The sequence below is a fragment of the Haemaphysalis longicornis genome, unplaced genomic scaffold, assembly GCF_048455015.1.
Source record: "Haemaphysalis longicornis isolate Haplotype H1 unplaced genomic scaffold, Haemaphysalis longicornis Haplotype H1 scaffold_10, whole genome shotgun sequence".
Classification (NCBI taxonomy): domain Eukaryota; kingdom Metazoa; phylum Arthropoda; class Arachnida; order Ixodida; family Ixodidae; genus Haemaphysalis; species Haemaphysalis longicornis.
Window position 1 is genome coordinate 129,692,899 of NW_027526204.1, and position 22,456 is coordinate 129,715,354.

Here is a 22,456-nt window from a genome sequence, read left to right on the forward strand (position 1 = left end):
CAGAGCAGTGGAGTTACCACCTACAACATGAAGGAGGAAGACAATCAGGACTTGTCTCGTTAAGAATGCCCGTCTGGTGGAAGTTATGAAATCGGACACGACTCCCAGTGCCGTTGAGATGGGCTAGTTGCGTGAGTACTGCTATGTGGTTTGAATGAGCGAAGTTGAAGTGCGGACAAGTACTGTGACTCACATCGCCATCGCCACTGCCCTGCCTATTCAGCCCGGTCCAGGACAGGATTAGGTGAGCAAAGTTTCCGTATCTTGTTCCCCAGTTGGCATTATGGTGCGCGTTAATCCTTAACTGACAGAGCGGGTGAACATTTAGCCGATAAATCATTACTTAACAAAACCTTTAATCTTTTTCAGCGTGTTTATCCTGATCGAAGTCGCTACTCACAGCCACCCAGAAGCACGTGGACTTCCAATGCCTCGCGTGAAGAATGCAAGTCTGTGGACTTCAACGAGCTATTGATAGTCGGGATTTCAACGTCGTCACTCCGTACGAGCAAAACATTTATGAAGTTTGAGGCCATAGAAGACGTTTTTGAAGGAGGGTGGACAGAAGGCACGAGATGCAGGAAGCAGAACTCAGTTTCTCGCATTCTGTTCGGCCCGTGCAGCGGCGATGCTCGCGAGACACGAGATACAAGCTTGCTGACTTGTTGACGAAACGCTCAGAACGCGAGAGTCGAAGAACTATTTGACGCGAAGTGGCGGGAAGCTCACCGTGGGACTATTTTTAACGCTTTTTCACCCAGCGGGATAGTGGCTGGTGTTTGGGTCGCGTATAATTCAAAACGGCAGTGCCAGTTTATCACCACGGTTTTTGAAGCAACGCCTGTAATTCAGTAGCAGAAAAAGCAACATGCATTGACGGAAATACATTCTGAAATGAATGTGATTTTTCCTTCGGAACGCATGGGTTGGGCGGTTCTCTCTAGTTTAGTTCGTAAAAAACTTTGTATCGCATTATACAACTTTTAAAGCGTTGTTGATTCGTAGGGTAGTCAATAACGTTATTAAATATTAAATAATACATAGCTTTATTGAAACGGACGTCAGCTACACTGTGAAATTTCATTCCCAATAATACTTCTCTTAACGCGGATGCTAGCCTCTAAAGATTTGCCAGAATTTGTACCATTGGAAAGCCGAAGTAATAACTGATCGTTGATAAATCTTCCTTCCGTCATAATCACCTAATGTGAGGTATTTGGGTGAGCCTTTTCGTGAAGCCTTAGAGAAATAAGTAGTATAAAAGCTGGTCCTTGTCAAAATCAAACTTAAACGCCAAGGATTTTTTTTCCAATAAAGTAGCTTTTACACGGAAACGTTGACATAGCCTCGCACAGCAAATCTTTCGAAACCTAAGCATCAGATTTCTGTTCATTGGCGTACTACGGCCAAGGTTCTCAGGCAATATAAGTTGCTTGTGGTCAACAGTGTCCTACTAACCCTTAAGCTGTTTGTTAGTGGACGGCGATTAGGAAAAAATACCTTTTGCTACGGATTCGGTCTGGCTGCCCAAACGCAACTATAGCTTCACAGCACCTGCAAGGCAACAAGAATAACTGGGATCTTTACAAGACACTTTCGCGACAATTTGAGTATGTTTTTAAGTTATAAGTTTCATTACTAACATGACGCGAGTTCCTAGAATATTCCAGTATCGAAAAAAACTCGAAAGAAGTGTGAAAGAGACATGAATTGCCCCTTTAGAGAGCATACACAGCTACAGGAATATTTTTTCGGCAGTGCTAATTGCTTTTGCTTAGTTTAAAGGCTGGAGTTTTGCGTGCTCGGCTTTGCTTGGACGTGTCATCAATCGCGGTATCTTGATCTCGCAACCAACTGTAAAAGACACCAACGTAGGGTTTCTTCTGTGCGCCAGCTTGCTGCTAGAGGACGCTTAATTGAAAACCATCAACAGGAATTTCGGCACTGCTGGGTAACAACCTGCACAGGCAACACGAAACCTGTTTGGGAAGATCCTAGAAGCATGCTCAGAACAGTATCCAGTATACAAGCCAGTGCAGCTTCAAACCTTATCCTTTTGAACGCCGTGTGTGATGGTTCGTGCGATGAGTGCTAAGTCCAATTAGCGGTTGTCAGAGGACCTCCGATGGCGTACCTAAGACTACAGGCTCCCGTTCAACAGACTTGACGTGAACACTGTTCAAGAACAAAAGACTGGCCTGGTTCCTCGAGCGAATCAACCCCTCAGTCGTCGTACTCTGCCGTGCTTCCTGACAGCCTAACAAGCGGCTGTTAGGGAACCTACTATGGCGTAGCCAGGACTTAAGGCTCCCACTCAAAAGACTTGACGTGAGCAGTGTCCAAGAAAACGAGAGTGGAGTGGTTCCACCAGCGAACCAACCGCTGAGTCGTCGCACTCCGCCGCGCTCGATGGAAACCAGCGCCGGTTTCCGCATCGGCTTCCCGTATGCGCTGCACGCGCCAAGCCTGTACGGGCCGTCGTCTTTCGGGAGTCCCCTGTCCGGGGACTCCGCGGCTGCGGCGGCCGCCGCCGTGCTTCGAGCAGCGAGCGCCAGCGCCCGTGCTGCCGGAAGCCCATCGCCCCTGAGTTCCAGCCACGGCGGCACGCCCCGGCCGGAGGTGGCTGACCTGGGTGGCAGCGAAGACCAACGCAGCGATGACGATTCTCCGGGACCCTTGCGCCGCATGGGTCTTCCTCCCAACACGTCCTCTTTCCTCGGGGGTGAGTGTGCCCAAACCTTTTTCGGCGCCAGCATCACTTTATAAGGAATGAATAAGAGTGTAGACTGGGAGAGAACACGGGATCGGCTAGTTCATGAACACACGACGCGCAGTGCTCAGAAGTATTAACAACAAAAAAGGAAATGTCAGCCCATGCACAGAGCGGACGTCTTGTGCATTGTTTGAGGGAGCCAGACGTATACGATGTTCTATGGTAGAGAACTAGTACACTAGTACCATGTGACTATCCTGTTCGCGTTTTATATGCCGGAATTCGCTATTTTACTACCTCCCGTGCAGCTGAATTGTTTTTCAACATCAAGTCTACATCTAACCTAACCAATCCTCCCATAACCCAACCCATAAACGAGGCCCTAACCAAACCTATCCCAACACATAAAGGCAGGTCTCGAATAAACAATAAAGACAGAATGCCTCAACAGAGCCGAGTAGATCTGCATTACCTAATACCGAATTTCTGAATAAATAAGCACCACGGATAAGAGAATCACAAGAAACAAATTTAATAAATATAAAAAAGATTTGCGGAGGTGGGACCGAACCAGCGACTTTGGTAACAGCAACAAAACGAGCAACCACTGCGCTACGCTAACTTTGGTTTTCTTTATTACCCGCTTTGCCATTATTAACAGCCTAATTAGGCCCGCGGCAGGATGACGGCTTATCCCATCGACCTGCAACCGCCCCTGTCCTGCGCTACCCGAGTCCATTCTTTGCCCCAGAATTTCCTTATTTCGTCACCCCATCGAGTTATTTGCCTTCCCCTTCGTTTAGACCCGTCCCTCGGTATCCACTCTGTCACCCTGATTGCCAACCGGTTGTCATCTCGTCTCACTAAATGGCCTGCCCAAGTCCATTTCTTTTTCTTTATCGCAACTATGATATCTGCTACTCGAGCTTGTTCCCTGATTCAGGAAGCTCGTTTCCAGTGCCTAAGTTGTCCGTCTATCATTATTGGTCCCATGGCCCATTGAGCCGACCTATAGCTTTGCTTGTCAATAGTTTAAGAAGTTGCCAAGTTTCCGCTCCATATGTCATCACCGGCAGGGTGCATTGGTTGAATATCCTTCTTTTAAGTGACAGAGGTAGCTTACTTTTCATTATTTGGGAGTCTTTCTCCAGTGCTCCCCAGCCCATACCTACTCTGAGCCGTACGTCTCTCTCGTGGTGGGGTCATCCCGAACCATCTGTCCGAGGCAGTTGTATTCTTCTACTTGTTCCAGCGTTTCGTTTACTAAGTTGGGGTGGGCGCTTTCACCATTCTTATTCCTCATAAATTTAGATGTATTTGTGTTCATTTTTAGCCCCATGCTCGGGCTCTCTGATTGTAGTTCTAGAAAAATTTTTTGCAGGTGTTCTACAGATTCACTAAGCAATACAATGTCGTCCACAAACCTTAAACGGCTCAAGTATTCTCGGTTTATCCGTAATCCTGTGTTTTTCTAATCAAGATTCCTGAATACCCCATCCAAACATGCTGGTGTTCTTGGCGAGATTGCAACTCCTAGTCGTACGCCATTTCGGATCGGGAATATGTTGCCTTGGTTGTAAAGGATATCCTACCCGCGCGTTCCTTATATATATGGTCTTGGTGCAGCAACACAAAACAGAAGGGTATGCATACAAACACTTCAAAGTAAGAACACCAACCAATACACTTTGGCCGGTGCAGTTATGTTAAAAGCTTCTCATGGTTTCAAGGGTGTCTAGCATGTGCACCTAGGTGGGCTGCTCTTCTTCGAATTTGTACACATCTCTGATGTAGGCAACCCTGTCAGTGAAATAATAACAGCGGCTGAGTGGGCTACCTGCAGAGACAGACAAACCAGTCAGAACAACCAATCAGAAGATAGGTTCGGCAAAATATTTCCACAAGCTAAAGTGCCGGCTGCCGGAAAAACATCTACTTCCAAAAAATTTCGTCTTAAGCTCCTCACGAATGCTCTGTATCTCTTAATATGTGGGCATCTCGGAAAATACTCACACTGAAATCAGCCGCCAATGTGAAACTATCGCTACGGCGAGTTTTATTTACAATTCGTAACTAGTTTGTTCATAGGGGAATAATAAACGTTACAAAATTCTGTTTGCTGTCAATGCAATTACATAAAACGGCTGTAACTACTATTTTAGCAAAACTATCCTGAAACAAATTGTAGGAGAATTATCCACTAAGACGTTTTGAACATAGCCCCGAGTTTTATCTAGATTTCAGAACTACGTAGGTCATAGCAAGATTGTAAATATTCCAGAGTTCCCGTCTGTTGGCTATGCATGTGCTCGTGCGGAAGACGCGATGGAACGGACAGCGGCGTGTTCGTCTCCTACAATAAAATTCCGTCCTTCTATGTTCTATTCAGCTAATTAACTATGCAGTATTTTCAACCATAACCTACAAGCAAACGTGTTTTGTTTTTGCGCATGCTATAGACGTGTCTATTGAGGTAATACACACCACAGCTTCTCTGCTTGCCGTTATTCGGAGTAGAAGGGAAAATTATTCTTTTGTTAGCAAACTTCCTATTTTTATAAGTCATACGACTATCTGCCATTATAAGCAATCAAAAGGCTATTTCATTGTATACAGCTGTCTTAGTCAAGGGAGTGTTTTCTGAGTCACGGCGTAATGTCTCTTTCACCATCTTGCACTCATCACTAAAAAGTGTGGAACATACATTCAGTAGTTCACTATATATATGCTTGCATTGTAAGAATAAGGCGGAGAAGTATTAAAGACGACAGTCTTTCTAGAGCTACTTAACCCCAAAATTTTGGTCTGTCTGTCTCTTTGGTCTGTCTATCTGTTCGGTCTGTCTGTTTCTCCCTCGATTCAGCCGCCATGTCAAAAGGTAAAAAAATTCTTGAACCAGACGTTCACATAAACTAAACATTTCCAACCTACTAAATTTGGTGGCGATATTCATACTTGGCACAGTTGTTCAGCGAAAACCAAAACATTAGGCATATATGAGGCAATAGATCAATAAATGAGTCATACTTGCAATGTTCTTTTAATAAACGACATGGCTGCTTAGTTTCTGCAAAATAAAAAAAAATACGCATTGAGCACAATGTTTTGACGACCCCCCCCCCCCCCCTAAGAAGAAATGAAGGAAGTTGACACTAACGCGTACGACTTGAAGACAGCGAAGCGGTACGCAACCTTGACGACCATCACGAAGGTTTCAGTCCATGATTGCAGCCAATTTGCTTCTTCTTCGCTGCTGCAGCGACCTTACCCTCCATCACTGTTGCTATAAGTGTGAACTTCATTTTTTTTTTTGGAAGGGATAATCATTGGACAGCACCTTGGAGGAGCGTACGCTATAACGGGTCTTTCTCGTTCCTAAGTGTTGCGATGATTACAAGAAACCCTGAAGGCTTTTTTTCCCAATCATAGCCAATCTCCCTAAGTGCGTATGTTTGACTTGCAAACGTGCGCCGGGGACGCTGGGTGGTCTCCGCGAGGCATGCACACACGCGCGCTCTGCCTTTTCTTGCTTTTGTTAACTGCCGGGCGGTCGCCGCCCGGCACGCGCTCACGTGCACGCGCTCGGCAATTTCTTAGTATTTTTTAACTGCGGACACAAAAAATTACGATTTGCTAAACAGCTTCCCTGTTAATATAGAAATCTCCCTCGGGCGGCATTCCAAGAAGTCCAACAGTAACGAAGGGTTCGAGTAGAGGACGCGAGCAGTGGAACGCGGGAAAATGGAATTGACTTGGGAAAACTCCACCGTGTTTATCGTGGGAGAAGCGATACAGGAGGGAAAGTGCATGACAGGTGGACGGGAAAGAGAAAAAGAGGAATTTACGTGGCACGGCGGCAGAAGACTATCGTCTTGCGGCGACATTTGCAGCGAAGCGAGCAAATACACGGACATTTATGTTTGCTTTTAACTTGTTGTATTTGGATTAGAAAGTTTTGAAAAGAAGCAAACTTTGAAGGAATAAAAGACGAAGGTTGTTTTGAGTAAGTGCTCTGGCCAGCTAGTCTGTATTGGAAGAGGATGAGGGGAAGCACAGGCGTAGAGATGGGACATTGATACTTCGAAGAACGGTATGAATGTAGCAAGTGTCCACAGTTAGTCCACTACCTAGTAGCAACACCTGAGAAACAATAGACGAGGTGCCCGGTCTCGTATTACAATTCTAGGAGAGTGTGTATTGAAGCCGCCAGAGGGAATTAAACATTTACGTTTCGGGATTGTCACGAGTGTCTCTTCTCTGAACTTTGTTCTAGTGAACCCTTAGTGTGTAAGGGTAACGCCAGCCTTTTTATGGGTGGCACAGCCTTATTCCTTTTCGCAAAACAAGAAACACGGAATGGCATTGCATAATTTGCTGCTGCAAAACTTCCTTAGTTTATATGTAAGATAAAAGAAGCCACGAAGACAAAACACAAGTTTGGTTCATTCGAAAGATTGCCTCGTTAGAATCATACTGACACCTCTTTTAACGATAACTTCGCTCGAATAAGCTATATAGTAAGGAAAAAAGGGAGTGGCCATGCGACCCACTAGCTCATTTGCTGCAACTGAACCTATGATGTCATATGCCCAGCTGTGCGATTGGCTGAGGCCGACAAAGCAAACGCAAATTAAGCAGGCCCAATAAGCTTTTCGAACCAGCTTTTTGAGCCTAAATGTAATGCATTTTCATTTTACAACAGTAAGAATGATGGGGTAAATAATGAAAGCAAAGATAATACACGTAATCATAGAAGTACCGATGCGCAGTGCTGTTGGTACTGCGTGCACTATGCTTTTTTTGGCTGGACAGCACTCCACTGCTTTGGAGTTGTCTTACACGACACTGCCGCTTTGCGTAAGCGGCGTTGTCTTACGCCACCCTGTTTGTCTAGCATGCTCCATGTTTCATGAAACGATTACTTTCTACCGTAACAGATACAAGCGAGGGGCAAATACGGTCAAAAACAAAGCAACAGCGGACAACGGTCCGCGGCTGAGAGTGGTTGCGCCATCTGTGAGAACTGACGAAAGCAAGGCTGCAAAGCCTAATGACAAAATGGAAGTTCCTTTGAATACTCGCCCTTGTGACTTCGTGGCAGGCGTCACGAAAACACACGATTTGCCAGGAGCATGAAAATTGTAACCTCAATTGATCAATCTCTCAGTGAATGCGGCATCATTTGCTGCCGGAGCAAGCGCTGGGTGCTTTATAAAGCACGAAATATTTCGAATAAAACTAACTTGTATTTTGTCTGCATGCACCTTTCAAGCACGCTGGAGCGCATACGAATCATCTGCTTTACAGAATCAAATCATGGGCCTGGTAGACCAGAGAGAGAGGGCAAAAAAGTTGTGTTTATAAAAATATGCCCTAAATAAATATATATAAGTCGCATTTGTAAAGGTTGGTTGATTTGGGCCACAGAGTTAGCCAGTGCACGCTGCTCACATGTGCCAATTCCCATGCGCGGGTGCGTGCGTGTTGCGCGGCGTAATTCACCCTCTCGGTTTGTCCCTCCCGTAGGCAGCTGTGCATGTTTATTAAACGGACCTTGCAACAGTTCTTTCAACCTTTTTTCCGAAAACCTGAATGCTTGCAGAATGTAGTCGTAGTCAACCAACACATCCAGTACTTAGATTACGGGGTCGCAAAGTACCTCAGCCAAAAAATTACTGTCCCACACTCACCGAACAACTTAGAAACTCGCTCAAAAGATTTTTCTCTCTTTCCCGTACTTGGCGTTCTTCTACCGCTGGAATTACGTCATGGCAGCGATTTAGAGGCTATTTTCCAGCGTTCTTTTAGTTGCAGCAATGAACGCATTCGATAGCCACTTTAAAAAGAGAGCCACAAAAGCAAAGCAGAAACGGAATGCGCATCTGCGCGGACGAGCAAATCATGCAGCGCCGCTCCGTGCTGGTGATAACTGTAGCTTTCGCAATGCTTCCAGACGCGAACGAGAGTGAAAGCGTTCATGAGTAGTGTCGCAGAGTCGCTTTAACTTTGACAGTTCTTGCTCCAACAGCAGGACGATCAATAGTAGGACGATCAATTTTTGGAACAGTTCTTGCGAATTTCGTTTCAACTGCTGATATCCAGTTGCGTCGAAGTCCACAGAAAGTTAAAGCGCTAAGGCTGGTCACTAATCTTATGGGAGTCCAAGTCAAACATGAGGAGTGCAACCACCCGCTGGAGATGGTCTCACGTCTTGACAGCGCACCTTACGGCGTGCCGCTAAGCCTACTGCCAGATGTGCCGAACAAAGTTAAGCAACGAAATGGCTTAAATCGTTTTTTATAGCGGAGTTGCAACTACAAGAAGTTGGGTTCACTCTCACACCACAAAAATATGCGCATAGACAATGAAGGTACCTAAGCTGTGTACAGCGCAAACCTTGTCGGCGTTAACCACATGTGGGACTGAACCCCCATATGCTTTAGGTGTAAACGTTCGTTCACGCATGTAAGCAAGCTCGGTGCTCCTCTGTGTGGTGAGGCGCGTGGACTGAGCGCGCTAATCGCGTTTGTCCGCGCGCAGTGTCCGTTCACCCATCGACGCTAACCACGGAGGTGGCGCCCTCGCAAGGGCACCACGCGCTGCAGAGGCACATGCACCCGCACTCGCAGCACCAGCTGCATCCAGGTGAGTCTCCACCTCATCCTCAAATTCGTGATCTCGTTGAAAATGTTCAGCGAGTGGGGGTGCTTGACAGATTATACGCGTACACTCATGGAAAAGAGAAATGCGAACACAAAAATGCAAACCATAAAAATAAAGGGAGAAATGCTGTTCTCTGAGGTACAGTAATGGCACACTGTTGGCATGTTTGGAAAGCAACATTTAGTGACTTTGTTACTGTAATGAAGCGATTCGTCAATTTGACTTGCACCCAAAGAAATCTCTTCGTTTGTTTCTCGTTGGTATTTTTGTGTTCGCATTTCATTTCTCCTTGAGTCTACTTGGTTCGTTATACATAACATTAAAACGTATTTACAGAAGAGTTATGTACACAACCTTCACCACTCATGACAGGGAAAGGAAACTCGCCGTGGTTGTACAGCCATCCAGCGGGTATTTGTCACGCAGTATGCTGCCGGATAGTTTCGATAAAACAAGGTTTACAGCCGGTTTCTGTAACTATATACCCCTCCCATAAACGCCAACGTGTCGGGTCGTAGCAAATTTCTGAGAGCGAAAATTCAATTAAAGCGATTTGGTTATACCGAGAACTTTGTTATTTGCCCTCTCATTATAACGAATTTCTGGAGACAGAAATCTCGCTTTGTTTCAAGCGATACATACTTCGTTAAACCCAGTGATCTTTTGTTTTTCCTGCACTGCCATTGGGACCGTTAAATGGAAAACTTCGTACAAAGGGAGGATTCGAACAAAGCGATTTTGTTATAACGGAGGTTAACTGTACGCCTTCTCCCTGGACAGGCTCCGTCGTCTCCGTCGGAGCACGACCCTCCCTCGCAGCTGTCACAGCGTCCGCCTCGGCCGCGCCACATCCTCCGGCGGCACCGCTGGCCCCGCTGGCGACGCACCACCACCGTGGCTCGTCCGGCGGCGGCGGCCACCACCACCCGCAGGCCAACGGGCCTCCGGCCCAGCAGCGGCGGCCCACGCCGCCGTCCCCCGAGGCCATGGCGGCGGGCGGTCGCAAGCACCGGCACGCCAAGACCATGCGGCTGAGCATCAACGCGCGCGAGCGAAGGCGCATGCACGACCTGAACGACGCGCTCGACGAGCTGCGCTCCGTCATCCCGTACGCGCACAGCCCGTCCGTGCGCAAGCTCTCCAAGATCGCCACGCTCCTGCTCGCCAAGAACTACATACTCATGCAGGTATGGCTTGCGGAGCTGGTAGCAGTGGTGTCCCCGCCTGCTCGCACTATTGAAGTGAAGCTTTAAGGCACATTCCCACTGGCGATTTGTCTCGTCGCGCGACGGCGCGCGTCGCGCGATGAGGCGTTGAGGTGGTGTTCGCACTTGCGATGAGCGATGATGCGACTGCGTTCAGCGCAGCTGCTTCCCGACTTGTACATACGACCTCGTTGGCGCGTCAACCATTCGAAGTCAAAGAATACGCGACAAAAGCAGGTAGAAATCAAACTAAAACACATGCTACTAACCTGGAGCAATGCCGAAAGCATTTGCGGGTTGCGGGAGGAGCAGAAAATAACAAACTCACGAAGGCTCTTTTCAACATATTATTGCACGAAGAAATGCAAACGCTTGCTTTCACGCCACAACACCCGCATCACGGCCCACAAATGTCGCTTCTTTTCACATGCGCAACGTTCTGACGCCTCCGAACTCTACGCGTGTTTACCAGTCGCCGATAGACGAAGAGGCTGCAAGTCAACCTACCGTCTCGCTGTCCACCTAGCTCTATTTACAATCCATACACGGTTCTCCACACTGATGAGTTCCACGCTATTCGTTGATTAGTGCACGCGCACGCTGAAGCCATTGATCAAAGAACCGATGCACACGGGAAGTTGCTTGCCGGCCCGACCCGGCGGGTACAGCGATAGCGGGCCAAGCGCCTGGCCGCCTGGCCGAGCCAGCCGAGAGAGCCAGCGGCGGTGGCGGCGGCGGCTCGTCCTCGCCCGCCCGCAGCGTTTGCATACCGGATGTAAAGAAACGTTTCGTTTCCGGTTACGTCAGCCTACTCCGCGGCCATGATTGGCTTACCGGTTTTGCGGGGCCGTCGCGCGACGAGGGAATTCGGACCGAGAGCGATCGGCTCCGCCGTCGCAAAACGCCGAAAAGCGACGGCCGGCTCGTCGCTTTGCGACGTCGCTTTTAGTCACGCGACGAGGCGCATCGCCAGTGGGAATGTGCCTTTAGTGTCTTCACTGAGGCCGGTGCACGCCAATACGCCCTGCAGGAAAGCCAACTTTCTCTGACGATGGTGATGAATGATCGTGGGAAAAGTGAAGAAAGAATTGAGGGAAGCTCACAACCTCCCACTAATGCGTGAGACGAAGCTGTACGAAACAGTAGCGTTTTCCCTCTTTTTCGCCTCACAGCGTTGTTTAAGCCTCGCTGCTGTACGAGGGACCACAGCTGTGTGTTCGTCTTCCTCTATCGCAAACGCTTCTGCGCCGCACGTCGCCTCGTGGCCTAACCTTCGTGGCGCGCACTTATCGCTCCGGCGGCGACCTCCTCGCCTTCCTCAGCCACGTCCCGTGCAGGGGTCCCGCGCACGTCTCCTTTCCATCTTCGCCTATCTTTCTCCTGCTGCCTACCTCTCCGCGTTATCGGGCCGCTGCTCCGTGCCGGGATTTTGCGGAAGGGGGTGTGAATTGACATCTAGCGCTTAAGGGCAGAACAGGCCACCCCGCGAAGACTGCCCGAGGTAGCGTAGTGTAGCTTGTGCTACAAAAGCGCTTCCGGTGGTCGGAATCGAACCTGGATCCCTGACGTAATAAAGCTGGCGCGTATCCGATTGCTCCATTTCGACACGATCAACGCCAACGCCAAATAGCAGGCACCGGATCCGCGCCGCACACCCAAAACGCGAGCGTTAGGCCTACTCGGAGTGCACACTCCAGAATTGCTGTGGGTATTCTATAGAAAGTGATGCGTGCCTCCAAAGCAGCATGTACTCGCAGTGTGGGATCGGTCAACCAAAGAATCCACCGCGAGAAAGCTTCGCGTTCAACCATCGTCGTCGTTAGACGGAGGGGCGCAGGATTTTCGAGCTGGAAGGGGGGAACCACAAACAGCAGCCGAAAGAAGTTGCAGATGACATCTACGTTTTGGTTTTAGGATCCACGATTGCGAAGCGTCACTTCGACGTCGAGGGGGCATTTAAGAAGAGAGCCGCCGCAGTCGTCTTTTTTGCTTTCCAAGCACTGAAGGTCAGCTGAGAGGGCGACACTAGCCGCAACGGTTGTTATTCGCCGGAGCAAGGGGACATAAAGACCATCTGCACTTTTGTAGAGTGAAAGGTTGCGGCCAAAGGATGCTGGTTAGACTGAACGAGAAGGCGACAGCGCCAGTGTTTCAAACTCTTCATTCTCTAGCGCCGTGGCTGGATTGAATGGAATTGCTAGTCCCTATAGAGATTTGGAAGTACGAATTGTGCTTGTTTAGGTTTGGACCCAGAGTCGCATCATGGCGTCCAGTCGTTCCTTTTACGGAGGGGCTCCTATCTTCTCTCGAAAGGCACGTTCACATTTTGATGTAAAGCAAAGCTGTCTATGCCTCTCTAGCGCCGGAGACCGTAACACCAAAACACAATGCAGAAAGGCCAAATTTACACAACGAGTTTCCACAAGTTGCTTAGCATGGTTTGGGTATGGGCTAGTTTGCACGAGGGTTCATAACTTCGTGTAGCGCAAAAAGTAAAGGAAGTTCACACTAACGCATAAGTAGCGAAGCTGTACGCAACCTTCACGACCATCACGAAGGCTTAAGTCCACGATTGCAGACTATTTGCTGCTTTTTCGCTGCCGCAATGACCTTCACTTCTTCATTGTTATTATAAGTGTGGGCTTCTTTCATTTTTCCGGAAATGATCATCATTGGACATCACCTTGGAGGGGCGTATGCTATGACGTGTCTTTATCGTTACGAGCCACGATTACGACGAACGCTGGAGTTTTCTTATTCCGAACACTTGTTGCCACGATTACGGCAAACACTGGAGTTTTTTTTTTTTTTTTGCCAATCTTGGCCGATCTTCCTATAGTGGGTATCCTCGGCTTGACAAACTTGCGCTGGGGACCCTGGGAGGTCGCCACGAGGCACGTACACACGAGCGCTCGGCATTTTCTTGGCTTTTTAATTTTTCTCATGCGCGTGGGTATTCTGGCTGCAGCTAACAGGCCTCCTGAGAGTTTACAATGATGTTTTAGCTTTCATTCTGGAGTTCCGCTAGGCGGATCGCCGACCATTTGAGTTATGGTTAGAAGTAGGAGGTTTAGGGCTGCCTTAAAAGCTGTCTTAATTATGGTGTTTATTTTCTTTTATGCAGTGTGGGTAATTTGTGGTGTGGTTGGTTGTACGATTTCCGGCTAGTGATCACTGCCAGCTTAAGTAAGTCTTGTCGTTTCTTGTCTTCTCCTTCTAGATTTTGTCCCGGTTAGGTTTTTTCCAAGGCAGGCCGAGATTTTCTGTACTTTGGTGATTGTAAGATCGGCTTTGCTGCTTCTTTGTAGGGTCATGCCGAGGATTCTTAGGTGACCGTTCTCTGTGATGACATCCTGTCCAATTTTTGTGCGTTTGGTTTGGACGCGTAGTGCCATCCATCGTTTTCGGGAACCTCGAGAACCTCGGAAACCTCTACAAACCCAAACGTTAGTCCTACAAAGTGCACACCCGAGAGTTGCTCTGGGTATTCTAGAAAGGTGGTGCGTACCTCCAGAGTACACAATACTTGCACGGTGGGATTCGCCCACCAAAGAATCCTTCACGAGAATGCTTCGCGTACAACCATCGTCGTCGTTCGACGGAGGGATGCAAGATCTTTCTCTCACGCCATTGTCTTTGGTCTATGGGACTGTCTACAATACATGCCACGTATCCGCCAGCAAAGGTTCGCACGTTGTCTATCGTATTCCTCCAACGTGGTTCGTTTCCCAAGAAAGGAATTGTCTGTAGTGCGCGGTACCGACGCGACATTTGCCACTCCCCACACGTAGTTCCTTCTCGTACCCTCCCGCAGGCCAACGCTCTGGAAGAACTGCGCCGCATCATCGCGTACATGAACCAGGCGGGTGGCGTGTCCATCCCGGCCGCCGCGGCTGGACCCCTGGCGGCCTGCTGTCCGCTGCCGGCCCAGGCGGCGGCTTCCCTGCAGAGCCACGTCGCCGCCGACTCCGGAGGGAGCAAGTTCCTGCACGGTTCAGCCGCATCGTCATCGGGACTCTTCTCGCCCTTCGCGCCCACCTCGCTGAGCGGAGGAAGTCCGACGAACTCCGTGGGCAGTGACGGGAAACCGTGACCAGGAGCGGGCGGGAACTGTACCGCTCGTGCTCGGGACGTCTCTGCTCGCGTGCGTGGTGTGTGGTGGAATACGAGGAACAGACGGTGTCGTGCGTCGACCGCTTTAGGGAGAATGGACATTTGGACCCTGACGGGACACCGACTACGTATGGTTCGTGTGCGGAAATACGTGCTCGCTGTGTGAACGGGACTATTGCGTGGCGTTGACATGGTGGAGTTAGGAACGACATTGTGTACAGCGGTGGTGACCAAGAATAATGTTACGGTGTCTTTTTTTCTTGACCTCAGAACGCAGCGCGTTGAATGAGCTCTTTCTATTTGAGGGGTAATTAGGCGCAGAAATTAAACTAGATGAAAGGCTTGTAAACATCCACTTCTCTTAATTAAGTTTTGTTTAGACGGGAGGGTATGTAATTTGGATTCGTACCAAGGCACCTGCATACATTGCTTTGGCCAGCTTCCAAATTCTTTTGCTTGTTTAGGCAGAAATGAAAGTCCTGGTGTATCATTAGGTAAAGCAGCCTTAAGTAAATATGTTGCTCAGAACAACTTCTAAATCTTATCGGAAATGCTGCACTGTCCTTCGGGGTGCTTGCCCTTGATTGTACTTACAAAATTCCATGTTTTACCGTGATATGTAAGTCTTAAATCGGTGTATAACTTGCTTGAAATTGTGGTAACAGTATCGTTCAAAGGCGCGACCAAGTTACCGGGAGAAAAAAAAAGGAAATTTAGCCTCATGACAAGTTATTGTGTATTTTGACTTCCCGAAGACTACCTTGAGATTGCCAACATTGTTTTATTAGACCGCAGCCATGATGATAGCAGTACTCATAAATTTCTGCATGTCATAATATGTGAATATGTGCCATTAGAAAATGACTGTTATGAGACCAAATTGATATTTTAGAGGGCAAATTAGATTTGTTCTATTTATTGTTGTATATACTGATAAGGTGCTAAAGGGACGTTCGACGATGAATGAAATATGTTTCTCGAAGTACCAGCAATTCCTGAAAAAGAAAAACGGCCTAAATTCTCCTTTCCGAAAAAAAACAGAGTTAATAAAGGATTATGCACGTTTTTTGTGAGACAGAAAGTTCTCTACCGTTTAACAAAAGGGACAGAACAATGTTTTTCTTCGTGAGGTTGTTCGTATATAGAACCTCCTATTTTCTTAATTTACATTGCGTAAACGAACAAGCTGAACGCCACTCTTCGTTACAAAAATATTTCCAGTATCGAGGCTCTTTTGAATATTTACCATTTCATTTTCGGGCCTCGCTCAAGTAATTCCATGGGAAATTCTGGACGGGACATACTTGTCTGTTCTTGCTTTGTTTGCTCTTCGAGTGTATCTTCCGTAATTCTGCCTCCAACCAAAATTATCTTGTGTTTGTATGCAGAGCTTGCCGTGACTACTTTATTCCACTACACTACGTGCTGTTTCCACAGCAACGGTACGACGGACAACCTGTCCCCAAAGAGTGTTGTGCTTTGTTTTTCGAAAAGCGGCAAAAAAAAAAAGAACACGGGGGACTCTGACCGAAATGACTTCTGTTTCGCGATGATCGCGATCAACGCGAGAGCACGCGAGTTTGTGGAAAGAAAGTAAAGTGTGTCAACGTGAACCTAACGTTTTCTTGATTCTTCTTCCTGAAAACTATCATCCGCCATCGAACAATAAGATCTGAACCTTCAAACGTTGGGAGCTTCACGCGTCGAATACACCACGGCTGTGAAGCGCCGTAAAGTGGCGTCCTACGGATCAATTTTGACCACCGGGGGGTCTCGGAGACGTGGGCCGAAATGTCGACATGCGAGCGTTTCTGTTTTAAGTGCAGAACACTCAAACAGAAAGCCAAGCGGTTTATATAGTCATAAGCGTTCGAAACTCGTGAACCGCTGGCGCGTGTCATACATTTCCCCGTTGTTTAGCGCAAACAAAACTGTAGGTACATTTGAGGCAAAATATACGTAATTAACCCGCAGCGCCCGCATTCATTTAGTTTGGAGCGCTCGTTGGGTTGGTTTTTACGATAGTAGGCGAAAAAAGTGGCAGTGCAACACCGGCACGTGTGGGAGGAAAAGCAAGCACAAAAAGAACAGAACTCCAGCTCGCACAGTTTCAGGCAGGGGGCGCACGAGCACTGTGAAGGTGGGAAATTTGAATTGCATTGGGCGGATAACGGCGCTACAGTCAATTATGGAGAATCACTGATCTACACTTCTGACAGCTTTTACATTGAGTGGAACGGCTTCATTTTTTTTCCCATCCATGAAAGAGAAATCTCAAGAGAAATTCCACTCTGTAGATGTGGATGACGAGCAAAGCTTGTCACCATACGACATAGAGGTGTCAGAGAATTTAGGTGTAAATTTGCCGTCGTTGAACGCCGTTAAACCACGTCGAGAGAGCGCGGGGAACGCGTACACAAATGCACCGCAAGACATTACACACGCGCTGCTCAAGGCTGTAGGCGTGGACACGTCGCTAACTTGGTGCAGGCAGGGCCTCCTTGTATCATTTCCGCATGGCAAGCGCGCTTACTATTTCCCCCGATCACCCTCTCCGCGTATCTCCCCTTTGGACGAATGAGCAATATGCTCATGTACAAGTTCAGAACAGCGATAGCTTATGTAGTGTATCACTCCGCCGAAGCGACAGACCCGGATATTAACCCTTCCGCGCGTTTTGAAACGAGCTTGCGCCTAATGCGTGGTATCGTCTGCTTCTTCTCATGAAGTTTGTTTCTCGTCGCTGCAGTAGCTTATAAGCAGATTCGGTCTGTTAAATCACTGAAACGACTCGCTTTATGTTCCAAATACTCGCAGGGAGGCGCGCTTTACGCCGCGCGGAGGAATATCCGGCTGCGGTGATGATGCTCAGTGGTAACTATCGTTGTCATTATTAACTTCTCCCCGAATATGGACGCGTTCACTGCGCAACAGCACGAGGTGCTGGTTTGACCTTGGCTGAGCTTGAAGTTCAGATTACTACTCCAAATCAAACCACTAGGTTTGTCCTGGAGCATTAAGCTTCGCTTAAAATCGCCCGCCACGACTGGGATCGAACGTGCGTCTTTTGGCTCAGCAGAACAACGCTTTTGCCAGCGCAGTGATAAAAAAAAAAAACTCCCACCTCCCCTCGCGGGAACCCCTGTGTAGATGCGACGCATAGGCGGAGCGCCGAAGGAACCGCGTTTTATAGCGCGCATAACGTTGAGGGGACTGCGTAAGCCGGTCCCAGTCGATGACGACGTTGGCGTACTTGTAAAGCGGCGTGGACTCTAGGTGTTTGAGCCAAGCGTGGATGTTGCTACGCCGGAGAACGGCGCACCAGTTATATGCGCTGCGCGCCCGAAGGAGAGGAAACCGCGGAAGAGAGAGTACTGCACACGCGCCGGCCCCAGCGCGTCTGCCGCGGCTATGACGCAACGTGCCGCGGCTATGACGCAATACAATCCAACACAATCCACTTTAATCCAATCCAATCCAATCCAATTCAAGCCAAGCCAAGCCAAGCCAATCCAATCCAATGCCCCTCGCGAGCGGCGAGAGAGAGTTCGCTATCGGAGAGGAGAGGGGATGAGCGGCGGAGAGCGCAGCTGGCGCGGCGAGGAGAATGGGGGAGGGGTAGACAACGCCGACGACAACAACGACGACGACGCCGGAGGGACAAGGCGAGTGAATCAGATGCTCTGCATCTAATAACAACATCGATCCGAACGACGATAGCGCGGTCATAGGTATACGGGTACCATCTTGAAATCACCTGCTCAGAACCTCATGCCTTCTAAGTCCGTGTATTGCCTAGCAGCTTATAGCCGACCACTGGCTAACTGCGACAATCGTGTCGCTTTCGAAATCTCCTTCGCACAACTGCGGAGAGTCTGGCAGACGAACAGCGCGAAATTTGAAACTGTGGGTGCTTTCCCACACCCGGGGTTAACGAGAGATCACTCTGAATTTCGGGTGGTCTGCCTTGCTTTTAACCAGTGTCAATACCCCAACAAAGAAACGCTTTTTTTTTATTCTACCGCCGAATGCATGTATGTATTTTATAAGCTTGGGTTCAACACAAGTAACTTTACCTTTAAAGGCACGAACATTCCTATAAGGCAGAAAACTCGTCTGTGGATGCGGGGCACCACTGGAATGTTATCTGACAGGTGTAATATTTAAAAAAAGCTATTGACAACACCACTTCAGAGCCCATGAACAACTCTAGATAAGTAGAAATGGATGACCGCCAAACATATCGGGTGTTGCAATTTTGATACAAACCGGCTTGGCGTTTGGGATGCCAGTTTGACTTCACGAAGACAAACGCTGGAATACCTTATTTTCGCGCGTATAACCCGCCCCTGCAAATAATCCGCACACCCACTTTCAGCCCACCGGAAAGAAAAAAAAATCCTCGCGTATTGCCCGCACATTTGATACAGGAAATGCTGCACCAAAGCTACTGTTCAACAACACATCACATGCTATGTAGACAGAAGAAGGGTACATTTAGCAAGTAGAATACACTGACTAGACGGCGAAAGCCACAATTCCCTAATAAAATTCAGTTGTTAGAATGTGCTCGTTTATTTTTTTCCTTATCCTTGTATGTTCTGCGCCATCGCTGCCATGGAAGAGGTAGTCAGTGTTACTGCGTAGGTGCTTCAGAACAAAACGCACATTGCCGTGAAGCTGCACTAAAGGAAAAACCCCGCGTATTATCCGCGCCCCAACTTTGACACCAAAATTTTCGCATTTTTGGTGCGGGTTATACGTGCAAGAATACGGTAACCCTTTTTTGAGTGTCGCGCCTTTCACCCTATTAGCTTCGACTCTTTTCTTCAACTCTTCGGACATCATTATTTCTCTTCGCACTCTACAACTCAACCTCACCCGCATGCTGCTTCTATTTTAACAACCAGGTATTCCCGAGGGGCCTCTGTAACAGACATTGTTTCAAACTCGGACGAAGCCGGGTGGCCATGTGCCGCGTGGCGTCATCCGGGGATTTCTTGAACACTGCGTCGGACATGAAGCCGGTATACACGAACAGCGTGAAATTGCGAAAGCACATTCTTAAAGCTGCCGCTCCAAATCTTCTTCTTTCCCACCCTCCGCTACATTATACGAATGGTTAGTACAATACGCGCCCGTTTCCGAGAGCAGTTCATGCATTTCTAACCACTGTAAAATGACTATCATTGACTCAAATTCAAGTCCAAATTTAAATTCATGTCCACATCGAAATTCGCCATAGATGAGGAAATTAGTGCTTCGGTTCCGCATGCGAGAGGTGCAGTTTCCTTCTTTTATTTTAAGAGGAACTGGTAATAGTGTTCGTCACGACCATGGCGAATTTATTCCTGAATCGTTTTATTAACTGTCGTAGTTGACCATCATGGTAGATGATGTCACAACAGCGGGCCAATGCGCGCCAAATGTTAGACAAAGGCAAACGAATTAACGTGTCTCAGCAGAACACATAAGCAAGCCAAGCTATCTTACGGAACTCCTCAAACAAATACCTATTATCGTACCTGTAACATATCAGAAACCGATACAGTTAAACCTATAGATATGACGAAGTTTACCAAAGTTCGAATTTTTTTTGCTATATGCAAGTTTTCGTTACATGCATGTTTGGAGTTAGTCCTGCTATGAATGAAGCAGAAACGGAACCGAAATGCTAGACAGTGAAAGAGAACTTCAAGGGTTTATTTCCTCTTAAAAAAACTGCGTTATTAGAGCCTGCTGCTTTCGCACAAGCTTATGCAGCACTGAGAGCTCCAGAGAAGAGATTTCACTTTCCCCCCTATTCGCAAACTCAACATCAGTATAACTTTTGCCTTCTGACACCTTTCGGTGCCTTAAAGTGTTTTAAAAATCAAACTTCTGAGGAATGGGAGACTTTTCGCGAGCTTGATACACTTTTCCTCACTCAAAATTGTTGAGAGGGTGTTACCTCGGGTAATGTACAGGGCGGCGACATTTTGCTTTCTCGCCGGCGGAGGTGGTGGAAATTGTGAGCTTGTCTTCAAAAGACAGAACTTCTCGTCTTCTAGCAGCATAACTCATCATTGACGAACCGACACCAGCAGTGGAGACACGCGACTACACGTTGGCAGGAAGGCTTTGCATCTCAAAACTTAAAGCCTCGAACCGACACCGCACTCGCACGTGGAAACGTGCGGTAGTTTGCGGAGCGGGCGGAAAAAAATGTGAAGTGTACTTACTCTTGTCACTGGTATGGTGTTACGCAAGCAAAACGTAAAGTGGGTGCTACGTTAGCCATGAGATGGCGCAAGCCGCCTCCATTTATCATCATCATCATCGTGGAGATTTTTTGGGCGGTTTTCGACGTTTTCGTAGCTGCTGGCTTCTTAAAGGATTGCTAGTATTCGCTAAACTAGTGCATTTCTGAGCTAATCAGAAAAAGTGCAAAAAACAATGACTCATCAGCTCAGCGAGTTCGTTACATCAAGCTCGACCATCGCAACAGCGCCTTCGTTACGGAGAGGTCGCAAGCACATAGGATTAAATGGGGCTGTAAATTAGGAACTGAAAAACTTCGTTAAATTCAGGAGTTCCTTATATAGAGGTTGGTTACATCCAGGTTTACCTGTAGTACCAAGAATTTATTTCTCGTCTAACCTGTTTAACTACCACTCCGCACGTGCGGTGCGTGCTCTTGGGAGGAGAGCAGAGTGTTTCTTGCATATAAAAACACTAAAGGGACGGGACAAACACAGTGCAACAGACAGACACTGCGAGCTGTATTCTGACTGGTGTTTGGACACCGGTCGGTGATATTTGACACCCTAGCAGCAGCTTCAAATCACCCATCATACTGATTAGATACATCGCTTCGGGGATGCAAGATAACAATTGCCATCGCCTTCGTTCTGCAAATTCGGCGAACTTGACCTCCATACAACAACCATGGTTATCAAAAGCCAAGCTACAACCTCATAGAGAGAGGAGCCTGCGATAATAACGACGCTAAAATAAAGTCGGCGACCAATACAACTTTTTGAAACAGCAAATATCCCATTGAAGCCACTAACAGATTGCCCCTTCAGCCAATTGCTTCACGAAGACAGCCATACTTCTCGCCTCGTCATGCGAAACGACGCTGTCATGCTAGCTGCGCTAGCCGTTCGCACGGCGTAAGGTGGTAGCTTATCTAAACATTGTCTCTCGTTTATCGATGCCCAAGCGGGTACTGCTGGAAGCGGGTACTAAAAAAACTGCGTTCGCAGTGACGTCTATACACGCACTAAGCCAGCATCAGAGTTCTTCAATGCTTCTCTGGTCATGAAACTCCCGGCCAAGTTTCGTACGGGGACAAAGGCTAGCGCGAGTGGCGCCACCGCAGATCGGAGGGCATCGGGCGGCCGCCGCTGCTCTGTAGCCAAACCGGCAGGCAGGAACGCAGCAGCAGCATGCCCGTTCGCACCAAATTTTTTCGCCAGTCACAAAATGACAAGTCCATTTGAGCTGCCCACGATACGTAAAGCGACAGCGCACTGCTGATAAGGCGTCAAGCGTCTGTTTTATCTTACTCCTTGGTTCGTTCCCTGCCAAACGCACTCTGACCACGCCCCCAGCTGCCCTCCGATCAACACCAGCGCCGCGGCGCGGCCTCCCTGGGCATCGTACGAAGCTCTCCCATAGCGTGACGGCGTAGTTTCATGACCCGAAAGGCATTGAAGGACTCTGCCAGCATCTTGCAACTTGGGCCAAAGACTGGAATTTCCGGAAGCGATATGGGCCT

General features: G+C 48.1%; 1 protein-coding gene across 1 annotated transcript; it reads left to right on the top strand.

The window, feature by feature from the left end:
- Positions 1–374: 374 nt before the first annotated feature.
- On the top strand, positions 375–16,299 carry LOC144159333 (uncharacterized). The gene is made up of 4 exons (XM_077690746.1): positions 375–2,722; positions 9,254–9,358; positions 10,157–10,563; positions 14,396–16,299. The coding sequence occupies exons 1-4, from the start codon at positions 2,410–2,412 to the stop codon at positions 14,672–14,674; spliced, it is 1,104 nt and encodes a 367-aa protein (XP_077546872.1). The 5' UTR covers positions 375–2,409; the 3' UTR covers positions 14,675–16,299.
- Positions 16,300–22,456: the final 6,157 nt, after the last annotated feature.

Bases quoted from the DNA above. Each gene is read 5' to 3' on its own strand.
- LOC144159333 (XM_077690746.1), top strand. From the start codon at position 2,410: ATGGAAACCAGCGCCGGTTTCCGCATCGGCTTCCCGTATGCGCTGCAC. The intron at 2,723-9,253 runs GTGAGTGTGCCC...GTCCGCGCGCAG, and splicing joins CACGTCCTCTTTCCTCGGGG to TGTCCGTTCACCCATCGACG. The intron at 9,359-10,156 runs GTGAGTCTCCAC...CTCCCTGGACAG, and splicing joins GCAGCACCAGCTGCATCCAG to GCTCCGTCGTCTCCGTCGGA.